This window comes from Gossypium hirsutum, chromosome A10 (genome assembly GCF_007990345.1).
Source record: "Gossypium hirsutum isolate 1008001.06 chromosome A10, Gossypium_hirsutum_v2.1, whole genome shotgun sequence".
NCBI classification, from domain to species: domain Eukaryota; kingdom Viridiplantae; phylum Streptophyta; class Magnoliopsida; order Malvales; family Malvaceae; genus Gossypium; species Gossypium hirsutum.
Window position 1 is genome coordinate 53151968 of NC_053433.1, and position 13322 is coordinate 53165289.

Sequence of the window (13322 nt, forward strand, 5' to 3'; positions counted from 1 at the left end):
CATGTGCTTAATTGTTGATGAATGGTTGTAAAGAAAATACATATAGGTCAAATATAGCCTTGGATAAGAAGATTTTTATGTATTGAATTTGTAACATGGTTATGCCGATTGTGAACATGTGATAAAGAATTATTCAAATGGTTGTTTAAATAATATTCGGTTTATTAGTATATGCATAATTAGTTAAAGTGTAAACTTTGCATGTGTATTAAAGGTTTTTATGTGATATTCAGCCTTGGGAAATCTAAGCTTATAAAGGTTTGAATGTTAATTGGGTTGTCTCTTTAATGGCCGAATGTGCTAAAAGCTAATGCATGATTTAGTTTAATCGATGTAATGATACAAATTATGATATTTACTTGTGGTTTTGAAGTATAGAAAATTTGTTAAGTTGGTTAAGTGGTTGCCGAATGTGAAATTTAGGTAAGGAAATGTGTACAAATAATATTTGTATGGATAATTGGTTTAAAGGGGTCGGCATTATACATTGTTGATATGGTGTTATTAATGTAAAGCACTTTAGTATAGACGTATATACATATGGTCACTTAGAACGTATTGAGATGATTGAGGTGGTGATCTCGAAGCTAAATGTTATAAGGAATAAGTGTATTTCTTGCTAACCGAATTATAATATAATCGAATGTGGTTTTACACAATAGTGATGTGATAAGTTTAAATTTGGTTCATTAGCTCAAGAACTCAAGGAAACACAGTCGGATCGCGGAAAAAGGGAAATTGGCCGAATAGTCGGAATTGACGTACATTAGCAATCGAGGTAAGTTTTAAGTATTAATGCCTATAATGTGATTGAGTATGATATGTTAAGCACATATTAAAAGAATCATAACTCTATTGTAAATCTTTATGCATATAGCCTAATGGTTATTATGAAGTATAGGTAAGTTATTGATATGATATGTTGCCAAATGGATATGATATGTTGCCAAATGGATATGATATTATGAAGTGCTGAAAGGATATGTCAGAAGAGTAAAATTGTGATAAACCTGCTCAGGACAGCAGCAGTAACATGAATTCAGAAAATCACCATAAATTCATGGATTTGAATTAGAGGCTGAATGAGACATGAAATTAAAGCTTAATGAGTCTAGTTTCTTATAAAAGAAACCGTGTAAACAAAGGAATTTCTGATAATGAGAAATTTGATTCGTAGTGAAGAGTGGTCAGATTAGTCAAACAGTGAAACGGGGGAAAACTTAAGAAAAATCTGGTGTTGATTGGCCCAACCTAAAATTCTGGAAATTTCATGGATGGAAGATATACGAGTCTATATTCAGGAAAAATTAACGGCAAGTGATTTGGAGTTTTGTAGCTCCATTTATAAACAATTTAGTGACCATTGCTCAGGAAAACAGCTCGTAGTGAATATGTGATGTTGTTGTAAACATGGATAAAACTTGTTTTAGTTACTCATAAGCTATTGATTAAACCCATACTTGAATTCTAAATCGTGATATTGTAAGCTTATGATAATTCGAATATGAAATGATAGTATGGCGTAAAATTGAATTATTCATTGGAAAGTGATGGATGTAGATTCGGTCAAGCCCAAGTCTGTACATGATAGTATATGTGGTATGTGAAGTCTAAGTGAATAAATGTGAAAGTGTATATGTGTGATAGGGCCGAATGGCCAATGTGATGAATGTGAACATGTGTATGTGTGATAAGGCCGAATGGCCAATGTGATGAAAGTGAACACGTATATGTGTGATAAGGCCGAATGGCCAATGTGATGAAAGTGAACATGTGTATGTGTGATAGGGCCGAATGGCCAATGTGATGAATGTGAACATGCATATATGAGATAAGGCCGAATGGCCAATGTGATGAATGTGAACATGTGTATGTGTGATAAGGCCGAATGGCCAATGTGATGAAAGTGAACACGTATATGTGTGATAAGGCCGAATGGCCAATGTGATGAAAGTGAACATGTATATGTGTGATAAAGCCGAATGGCCAATGTGATGAAAGTGAACAGGTGTATGTGTGATAAGGCCGAGTGGCCAATGTGATGAATGTGAGCATGTGTATGTGAGATAAGGCCTAATGGCCGATGTGATGAATGTGAAAGTGTATAAATGTGATAAGTCCCGAAGGGCATTTGTGTCAGTACTATATCCGGGTTAAAACCCCGCAGGCTTTATGCGAGAATATTATCACTGATTAATGTCCGTAAGCTTCGTGCTCGTACTATATCCGGGCTATAAAGACCCGATGACTGCGTGTGGGAATTTTGTCCGGGTAAGACTCGATAACTTCGTGTGGAGATTATGTCCGGGTAAGACTTCGTAATAAGAGTCGCTTATAGATATATTCAATGCGAAAGGTTAAACAGGTATGTACTCCAAGTCTATATGTGAGCTTGATTGCACTAAATCATAAGGTAGTTATGTGATGCATGTGAGAGCAATCTATGAGACTACTCTTATGATTATGTGATATCGGATCAGTGTGAGAGGTGATGGGAAATCATACGATATATCTATGTCACATGAGCTCACTTTTACGTGAAAGTTTATCTGCCTATTGTATATGATGAGACGTGCGTATTCGGAAAAGGGATGGTATGCCCGAAGGAAGAGTGAAATAAAAATACGAACAACTATGTTATAATTTGATTGTTATCTATTGCCACTGCTTAAAACTTACTAAGCATTGTAATGCTTACTCCGTTTACTCTGTCTCCTCTGTTTTATAGATCTCATTGTGAAGCTACAGGCTCGGGGATCGTCAGCAACTAGTCACACTATCACTATCCACGGTTTGGTACTGCAATGTTTTGGATTGTCTTATGGCACGTATAAAATAGACTAGTGGCGGAAGAATATTTTGGTTAATGTATATAGCCATGCGAAAATGGCTTACATATGTTTGAGCATAATGTTATAATCATTTGGTATGGAATGGTTAATCACTATCATAATTTGCGCTATTCATGCTAAAGGGGCTAGTTGAACCATGGAAACTATTAAATAGGTAAAGTCTACCTTAAAGGCAGATGTTGGCAGCAGCAGTGATGTAGATTTGGAAAATCACTAAAAATAGTATGATTGGAATTAAATAGTGAATAAATTATGTAATCGAACCTTGATGAATCTACTTTCTTATGGAAGTAACGAAACAATCATAGGAACAGTACAGTAAGAGATATTCGGGTTCTTGTGGAACAGGGCCAGAACAGTTTCTGGATTCCCTGTTCCGCCTTTGGAAATTCACTATAAATTGACCAGAGATAATTAGGGGTCATACCATATATGTATGGATTCCTCTCTGAGTCTAGTTTCCATAGAAATAAACGGCATCAGTATTGAAGCTCTGTGCAGAGAGATATCCCAGTCGTAATGGGAAAAGGTCAGTGTAGTCGACCCCTGTAACATGGGAGACTTTGACTAATAAACTGTACTAATTGGCCCGACCAAAAATTCTAGAAAAAAATACATAGGTGGGGACATGAGTCTAGTTCCAGGGAAAAATCACAAAACTGATTTTCGAGTTGTGAAACTCAAGATATGATTTTTGAAGCGACTAGTACTCAGACTCGGCAGTGTCTGGAAAAATTTTCAAAGTTTGTTAACATCTCGTGTCCGACTCCGGTGTCGGTCTCGGGTTCGGGGTGTTACATGAAAGGCTAGAATAGCCATTTCTCTAAACGCAACAAAATGTTACGAATTAATTTGTGCCAATATGATGATTTATTAATCCAATTTCTTTAAGTTGTAGCCCTGTCTCGAAGTCCTACATTAATCTTTTAGTTACTTAACATATATATATGCCTAATTAACATCATGATCACCTTTGCCCCTGTGAGAATCCTAGAAATAGGAGGTCATTTAGCCTCATTTTTCACAAGTAACAAAATAAGATCTTCTCTCATTCTTCTTGATTCTCTCCTCTCTTTTTTCTATAAAATTTTGGCATCTTATTAAAATTACATTAGAAGATATTATATCTAGAAGGTTTGATTTTAAGAGGGACCATCTGTGGCCCCTCCAATCTTTCTTGGGAATTGAATTTAGTGTGATTTTTCTGGCCAAGTTTTTTCAACTTGCTTTAAAGCTTTATTTTTATCCTATTTCCTTATTCCTTAAAGAATAGCAATACAAAATGTGCACCACCTTCCATATTTGGGTGTACAAGTAATGAAGTTTTGTGTTAACCTTGGGGGGTAACATCCCCTACACGATTATGCTGATAAGGGTGAATTTGTTTCTAAGGTAGTGGTTCTTCCGCGACACAATGATTCTTTCTTTTGTTTATGCTTGGTTTATTTCTAGTTAGTGGTAATGATTTTATTTTGTAGTTATATAATTTAGAAGAAAATTTATTATTTTTTAAACATGAGAATCATTTTTGTTTCTCACTATTGGAACCAATAAAGGCATCTACAAGAAATGAGCTAGTGTGCACAATTGAGGATCGTTGAAACAAGTGAAGTGTCCTATTAAGGTAATTAGTTTCAGGGCACCTGAGTAGTGTAAGCGTGTGCCTAAGTAGTGTTGGAATGATTGCAAGCTCCATATGTGTTGGTCAGTGGGCCATTATAATAAGATGGGCTTGGAAGGCCTACAAGATTGAATCGAGATGGGTCGGATGACCCTTGAGTTTGAGTTGTTTGGAGGACCATAAGCGAATCGATGGATCCTTTTGTTTGGGATAAGGCTTACGATGCCCTTATCCATGATAAGCTAATAATACATGAGATTTATGGAGCTAGTCTAAGCATCACAGAGTTTTTAACCAGACTAGACTTAAGGATTATAGAGTCCGAGAGCTTGAACAAGAGAACTAGTAGGGGATGTCTTGTTCAAGCAACATTTGAGATTGTTCGAAGAAATGAGTGGTGTGCTAGAGTTTGTGTGAATAAGCATTAAAGTCAGAAAATGAGATTGAGATCGACGCTGACTGTGACACCCCAAACTCAGCCTAGACGTTATGGTCAAATCTGGTGCGTCACATTGAAGTGTTTTAGCCAAAACCTTGTTTTCATTGAAAACCCTTCCTCAAGATATGGAACCTTAGTTAACTTATGAAAAGCTCTCTTTTTAGTTACGAAAGCTTTGTTTAAAACATTTGATTTAAGAAAACTTATCATTTAAAAATTTAGTTACGGAAACGTAGAATAACATGCTATAATTTAAGAAACGATGTTTAACCTCTCAGAATTACTTCGCATAAAAATAATAACCTAATAATAATAAAAAGGAAGCCTTATTACAATCTAGATTGAAAATACTTAATAAAATAGAATCTCATATGCTTCAAAAAAAAAAAACAAAACACAAGTAATGTTGTCTTGCTAGCTGGCCACCTAGAGTCCCTCCAAACATCGAACCTTCTACTGAGCATCACCTAAAAATAAAATAAAAGAGGGGGTGAGTTTTTTGAAACACAGTGTGTACAACCCTCGACGAGTAACAAGCATTCAATAAACACCATACATCAAACATGCAATGCAATGCAATGCGATCCCATCTCAATATTCCATCCGCTACACACCGGCTCCGTCCCCCGACACATCTTGTAGGGATATAAATATCGACCCACCCAACCGATACACATCCATGGTAACCCTGTTGCGGAACTACCCTCATTCACTTATTGGGCTTAAAAGCCGTCAGTGGATCCACGATTGTCAAGCAACCATGCGATCCTCACATACTTCCTCCGTTCCATATTTTCCATCCCATATGCAAACTAAGCAGAATATTATACGTATGCGACAGATATGCATGTCACATTCATAAAACTTACATTCAACACATAGGGGTATTTTGGTCATTTTCGCCCTTAGGGGCATTTCGATAATTTTTCTCCTTATTACGGTTTCCACTTACCTTGGCCCGTTAACAAATCTCGTGAGCTAAGATGAACGAATACTATGCACCAGGTAGGATTCCGGAGAAGAGGAGGTGGGTCATTAAGACTGCTTAAGTACCAAGCTTTCCCTAAATCCAATCCTAGACATGCACGTACCCATTGCCACACCTTAACCCTATGACTTGTCCACGGTCTCAACAATTTAATTAAGTTTTATGTAGTCATCATATACTAGGCCCAAAACCCCTCCATACATGCATATGGCCCACTAGGCCCAATCTCATCTATATGGCCCATCCGGCCCAATTCACATTCATATGGCCCATAAGGCCCAATTCACATTCGTATGGCGCATTAGGATCAATCTCATTTATATGGCCCATCCAGCCCAAATCACATTATATCCATGCTTACACACAAATTTTCTATCACATAGCATCACTTATCAAATTTTGCCTATTAAGGGCCCAATAGCCCATCAGGCCCATTTAACCCATTCCGACCCATTTGGCCTATTCACAACCCAAGTCCATGGAATCGTCCATGGCCTCAGGAAACCTATCGGTTTCTCCCTTACGAGTTCTCGCGCACTCACAAGACTACAGTAGCCAAACTTTCAACTTTTCGGCATTTCGGCTTTTACCGATCTATTTGTGTGTGCAGTGTAAGTACACACCTGGTAAGAAAGCGTTAAGCGATCTCCTTAGCCCCAAACCTACAATCGATATCACCCTTCGATTAATCGCGTGTTTAATATATAACTTTACTAATAACTGAAACCTCACCTTAACCTTACCTTGAACACCAATCCCTAATAGCTTTTCCTTGATCACGTACTCCTTAGATCTGCATTAATCTTACTTATTAAAACCAAATACTAGGGAACTCGCATACAACATAATTCACCCCTTTATCTCAATTAAGACCATTCGACGAACCTTAGCCAATAAGAGAGAAATACTTACCAAAACCGAAAGACACCCAAGGAGCAATTCAGCAGAGAGCTAAACCCGAGATCCGATACTAATTCCCTACCAAAGTTGATTAGAACGAGTGAGGGAAGAACAACATAATAGATTCTTAGCAAACTGATTAGGAGAACAAACACTTAAACTAGATTTGACCGAAGTAAAAGGAGTAGTAGTTGCACCAAGGGTATTCGGCCAAAGAAGTGTTCGTCCCTTTGCGATTTTTATGGCAAAAGAGGGTTATTCAGCTCCAAGGAAAAAGAAAAAAAAGTCGGGAATGAGGTAGAGGAAGAATGAAAATTGGCACAGGGAAGAAAAAAGAGAAACAGAAGGTTTTTAGCTTTTAGGGAAGAGGGTTCCGGCAACAAGGTGAAGGGAAATTCAGCATTAGCCTGACAACCTCCCACTCGGCACCTATTTATAGACCCTATAGCCGAATTCCACAAGCCTAAGTTCCCAATTTGGCTCCACTTGCTCATTACTTCTCATCCCCTCGTTTTGCTCCCTGATAACTCTTTGATCCTTTCCTCAAATTTCTCTACTGAACACTCCCCTTGGAGTCCATCTTCACGCCACTTCCAACCTTCTAGAAGGCCCAAAATTAAAATCCTAAAAATACTAAGCTAGGATTCGAACGTTGGATCCCTTGCTAGCCACTAACGCTACCTCCTTACACCCTAAGTGCCGTCACTTAGCCACTCCTCCACAAGGCTTTTTTATGCCATTTTCCCCTATCTTTATTTAAAAGCCCAACTACTTACCAACAAGGTCCTTTTAACTAATAACGCATAATTTTCTTTTCCCCTAAGTTTGAACTTAAACCTTAGCCAAAACCATTACCTGCTTAATTAAAAATACCCAGCACATTTTTTATCAGAACAGAAAAAAAAGAATATTCCGGATTTCGGGATTTTTGGGGTGTTTCAACTCTACCCCCTAAAGGAAATTTCATCGTCAAAATTTTACCTGATTCAAACAGTTGATGATATTGACATCGCATCGCTTCCTCAGGTTCCCAAGTAGCCTCCTCAGCCTTGTGATTACGCTAAAGCACTTTGACTAATGGAATGGGCTTCCTTCTTAGTACCTTAACATCACGTCCAATTATTTGTATGGGCTCTTCCTCGAAAGTTAGGTCTGGCCTGATCTCAATTTCTTCAACCGCCACAACATGTGAAGGATCCAAGCGATACTGCCTTAGCATGGAAATATGAAACACGTCATGGATCTGGCATAGTTCAGGAGGTAACTCCAGCTGGTAAGTGACTGGCCCAATCCGCCTTACAACCCGATATGGCCCAATGAGCCCTTGGCTTAGCTTCTTTCTTCCACGGAGAGACCTTAAGAAAAACTAAGTCCCCCACTGCATACTCTATCTCACGACGCTTAAGGTCAGCATACGATTTATGTCTATCCGAGGCCTCGTTCAACCGATCTCGAATCAACTTCACCTTCTCCTAAGTATCTGCTACTAACTCAGGGCTCAGAACTCTTCGTTCGCCCAACTTCGTCCAACATGTTGGAGTCCGACACCTTCGCCCATACAGTGCCTCATTCAGAGCCATCCCAATACTTGCTTGATAGCTATTATTGTATGCGAATTCGACCAATGGCAAATAGTCCTCCCAGCTACCTCGGAACTCAATCACACATCCCCTCAGCATATCCTCCAATACTTGGATCACCCTTTCTGACTGTCCATCAATTTGAGGGTGGAATGCCGTATTGAAGTTCAACCTAGTACCCAACGCCTCATGTAGCTTCATCCAAAATTGTGAATTGAAATGTGGGTCCCTATTGGATATTATGGACATCGACACTCCATGAAATCTTACAATCTCCGCCACATACAACCTAGCAAGCTTTTGTAATGAGTAGTCAGTGAGAACTGGTACAAAATGGGCAGACTTGGTTAACCGATCCACTATAACCTATATCTAGTCTTTCTTAGTAGGCGTCAAGGGTAGCCCACTAATAAAGTCCATAGTGATCCTTTCCCACTTCTAGAGTAGAATTTTCACTGGCTGAAGCGATCCCGAAGGCAACTGATGTTCCACCTTCACCTTTTGATAGACCAAACACTTACTTACAAACTCCATAACCTCGCGCTTAAGTCTAGGCCATCAGTAAAGATCCCGTAAGTTCCAGTACATCTTGTTCCCACTAGGATGCATAGCATAGAGGCTGCTATGTGCTTCCCGCAGAATAGATTGCCTTAGATCATCGTCCTTTGGTATACATATTCTCCCATGGAAACACAATACTCCTTCACTATTTATCCCAAAGTTCGATGTCTCCCCATTCTCTACTTGTCTAAGACGAGCACCCAAGGTCTCATCCATCAATTGCTTACTCCTTATCTGCTCGACCCACACCGGCTTTACTTGAAGCTCAGCTAACAAGCTACCATCATCCAACAAACTTAAACGGGCGAGCATAGCCTTCAAGTCTAACTTAACCCTACGACTTAATGCGTCGGCTATTACATTTGCTTTGCCAGGGTGGTATTCAATCGTGCAGTCATAATCCTTCAATAATTCCACCCACCTACGCTGCCTAAGGTTGAGCACCTTTTGGGTAATGAGATACTTCAAGCTCTTATGGTCTGAATAAATTATACACTTCTCCCTGTATAAGTAATGCCTCCATATCTTTAGTGCGAAAACCACCGCAGCTTGCTCCAAATCATGGGTTGGGTAATTCACCTCGTGAGTCTTAAGTTGCCGTGACACATATGCAACCAGCTTTCCTTCTTGCATCAACACACATCCTAAGCCCACATGCGACGCGTCACTATAAACTGTTAACTCCTTCCCAGGCTCTGTCTAAACCAACACAAGGGCCTCAGTTAAAACTTTCTTAAGTTTCCCAAAACTCTCCTACTGCTTGTCTGTCCAAACAAACGGTACCCCTTCCTCAACAACTTAGTTAAGGGTGCAGCAATTACTGAAAAGCCCTCAACAAACCGCCTATAGTATCCTGCCAAGCCCAAAAAACTTCAAATTTTTGACACCAACTTGGGTGTTTTCCATTCTAACACTACCTCGATTTTTCGGGGATCCACCTTAATCCCCTCAGCTGACACCACATGTCCTAGAAAAGTAACCTCCCTTAGCCAAAATTCGCACTTACTAAATTTGGCATACAACTGGTTCTCCCTCAAAGTCTGCAATACAATCCTTAAATGCGGATCATGCTCATCCTCATCTCTTGAGTACACCAAAATGTCATCTATAAAGACTACCACGAACCGATCCAAGTAGGGTTGGAAAACTTGATTCATGAGATCCATGAAAGCAGCCAGTGCGTTTGTCAGCCGGAATGGCATCACCAAGAACTCATAGTGCCCATAACAAGTTCTGAAAGCTATCTTATGAACATCCGCCTCTTTAACCCTCAGTTGGTGATACCCCAAACGCAAGTCAATCTTCGGGAAAATAGAAGCTCCCCTAAACTGATCAAAATGATCATCGATTCTCAACAGAGGGTACTTGTTTTTAATAGTTAACTTGTTTAGCTGCTAGTAGTCGATGCACATTCGCAACGTCCTATTCTTCTTCTTCACGAATAACACCGGTGCTCCCCACAGAGACGTACTTGGTCGGATGAATCCTCGATCCAACTATTCCTGAATTTGTGCCTTAAGTTCCACCAACTCCTTTGGTGCCATCCGATAAGGGGCGATGGATACCGGAGTCGTACCAAGTAACAACTCTATTCCAAATTCCACTTCTCTACTGGGCGGCAACCTAGGCAGCTCCTTGGGAAAGACATCAGGAAATTCCTTAACCGTTCTCAGCTCCTTAACAGTAGGGCTCTTAGCCTCTGTATTGCTAATGTAAGCCAAATAGGCTTCGTATCCCTTCCGAACCAACTTCTCCGCCTTTAATGCTGAAATTACATTCGTCAAATAATTTCAGCGTTCACCAATCACCACTACTTCTTTATCCTCGTCGTTCTTAACACCATTCGCTTTGCAGTGCCATCCAAGGTGGCTCAGTGCTTCACCAGCCAATCCATACCTAAGATTAAGTCAAACTCACTAAACGGCAGCTCCATCAAATCTGCTAAGAAGGTAACCCCTTGAACTACTAAAGGTACCTCCTTAAACAACTTATTCACTCCCACTGACTGACCTAACGAACTTATCACAATCATCTCATTTGCAGTAATTTCAAACATATCACCCAAAGATTTAGTCATATTGCATGCAACATATGAATGTGTCGATCCAATCTTAATCAATGCTGTGTAAGGTAACTTGCATATAAAGAACATACCCATTATCACATGTGGGGCATCCCCGTCCTCTCGACGACGAGCAGCATAAACCAAAACCGGTTGTGTCGCCTCAGGATGGCCTGTATTTTCTCCTGGTGCTCCACGTCTAAGTCCATTGCCGTTACCGCTCCTGGCCTGCCTATGACCCTTTGGCGACAGCTGGCCACCCCTTGGTGGCTGAGCACCACCTTGACCCACTACTGGCACTCGACCTAGCATTCGGAGGCAATCCTTGATCCTATGCTCCATAGACCCACAAGCGAAACAAGCTCCCATTCTCTTCCAAGACTCGCCTCTATGGCTTCTCCCACAATCAGCACAAGGTGGCACCCTAGGATTAGCAGGAGGCCCTACTCTAACTGGCCCATTAACTCTTGCCCTAGCCCTAGGCCTCTGTCCAACCCTAGGAGTCTTAGCCTCACTTTTATTCCTACCCCTTTCTTTTTCCCGATTTAAGCATTCAGTGCGCTTAACCTCCTCCGCTATCTTTGCCTTCTCCACCAACTCCGAGAAAACCTGCTCCCTTTGTTGAGCTATCAGTACCTTGAGGCTATCTCTAAGACCATCCTCAAACCTAACGCAACGTTCATAGTCCGTTGCCACCATTACTCTTACATACCTACTAAACCGATTTGTTTCCTTGGGTCAAGTTCAGAAACTCCTTCCTTCTTACATCCACATAGCTTGCACTCACATACTTCCCTTGGAAAGTAGCTTTGAAAAACTCCCAAGTGACCTGCTCCGGTTGGGTGCCCTCTTTTACTGTTAACCACCACTGATAAGCTTTTTCCCTAAGCAATGACACTGCCCCTTTCAGCTTTTGTTCTGGTGAACAATCCAAGTCCTCCATTATCCTCTTCATGGCCTCCAACCAATATTCAGCCACGTTAGGAGCCACACCAGCCACACCCTTAAAGATCTCATCCCCATTTGATCAAAGTCACTCTGGAATGGACCCCCAGTTTCCCGTGCCATTATTGGGCCCAGCGACCCTCTCCAAGATCCTTAGCATTGCCTGTGACAATGCACCTACTCTCGAGGCCCTATCATACGGCTCAGTCCTAGCTACGAGTGAAGCCAGAGCCTCTTCTACTCTAATATCGGGCATATGGCCTGACAATGACGATTCAGCCCTAACACTTCTACAGCCTCGGCCACAGCCTCTTGCACCTCTTCTAGCACTCATCGTCGATTCATGTATTTTCTGGATTAAAAATTTTATGAAGTTTTAGTTAGTTTCAATAATTAACCCGATGTTTTATGAAAGTATTTAAAGAGAAGATTGTTTTCGAAAATCCTCTACAGTTTCAAGATCCTACGGGCTTCAGTTTCATTCTACATAATTGTCTAGAGTAGCCCTCTAACTATCTATTGTATAACAATTTAAACAAGTTTAAGAATAAGAGAACTTACTTGGTTCGACGTCGGAGACTCGATGTGCCGCTGAACAAGTCTTCCCTTTTTCCAAAACATTGTAATTCAATCAAATACATATATATATATTTTAAACACAAAAAGAAATCAAGTAATAAGGCCCACTTCATGGCCCGCGTTTTTAACCTGGCTCTAATACCACTAAATGTAACACCCCAAACCCGGCCCAGAAGTTATGGCCGAATCTGGCGCGTCACATTGAAGTGTTTTAGCGAAAACCTTGTTTTCATTGAAAACCCTTCCTCAAGATATGAAACCTCAGTTAACTTATTAAAAATTCTCTTTTCAGTTGTGAAAGCTTTGTTTAAAACATTTGATTTAAGAAAATTTATCATTTAAAAACTTAGTTGCGGAAACATAGAATAACATGTTATAATTTAAGAAACCATGTTTAACCTCTCATAATTACATCGCATAAAAATAATAGCCTAGTAATAATAAAAGGAAGCCTTATTACAATCTGGAATGAAAAGTACTTAATAAAATAGAATTTCGTATGCTTCAAAAAAAAAACAAAACAAAACACAAGTCCATGTTGTCTTGCTAGCTGGCCACCCAGAGTCCCTTCAAACATCAAACCTTCTATTGAGCATCACTTGAAAATAAAATAAAAGAGGGGGTTGAGTTTTCACAAACTCAATGTGTACAACCCTCGACGAGTAATAAGCATTCAATAAACACCAAACATCAAACATGTAATGCAATGCAATACAATTCCATCCCAATATTCCATCTGCTACACACCTGCTTCGTCCCCCGACACATCATGTGGGGATATAAATATCGACCCAC

At 40.0% G+C, this 13322-nt stretch overlaps 1 protein-coding gene across 1 annotated transcript; it reads right to left on the reverse strand.

Annotated features, from left to right (window-relative positions):
• Positions 1–7860: 7860 nt before the first annotated feature.
• On the reverse strand, positions 7861–8581 carry LOC107956895 (uncharacterized). Its single transcript, XM_016892383.1, has 2 exons — positions 8292–8581; positions 7861–8155 (listed from the first exon to the last, which is right to left on the reverse strand). Exons 1-2 carry the CDS (start codon positions 8579–8581, stop codon positions 7861–7863), a joined length of 585 nt encoding a protein of 194 aa, XP_016747872.1.
• Between the last annotated feature and the right edge of the window lie 4741 nt (positions 8582–13322).

Coding starts and splice junctions, on each gene's coding strand:
- LOC107956895 (XM_016892383.1), bottom strand. CDS start 8,581: ATGAAGCTACATGAGGCGTTGGGTACTAGGTTGAACTTCAATACGGCA. Junction 8,156..8,291: donor CGAAGAGTTCTGAGCCCTGA/GTTAGTAGCAGA, acceptor GTTTTTCTTAAG/GTCTCTCCGTGGAAGAAAGA.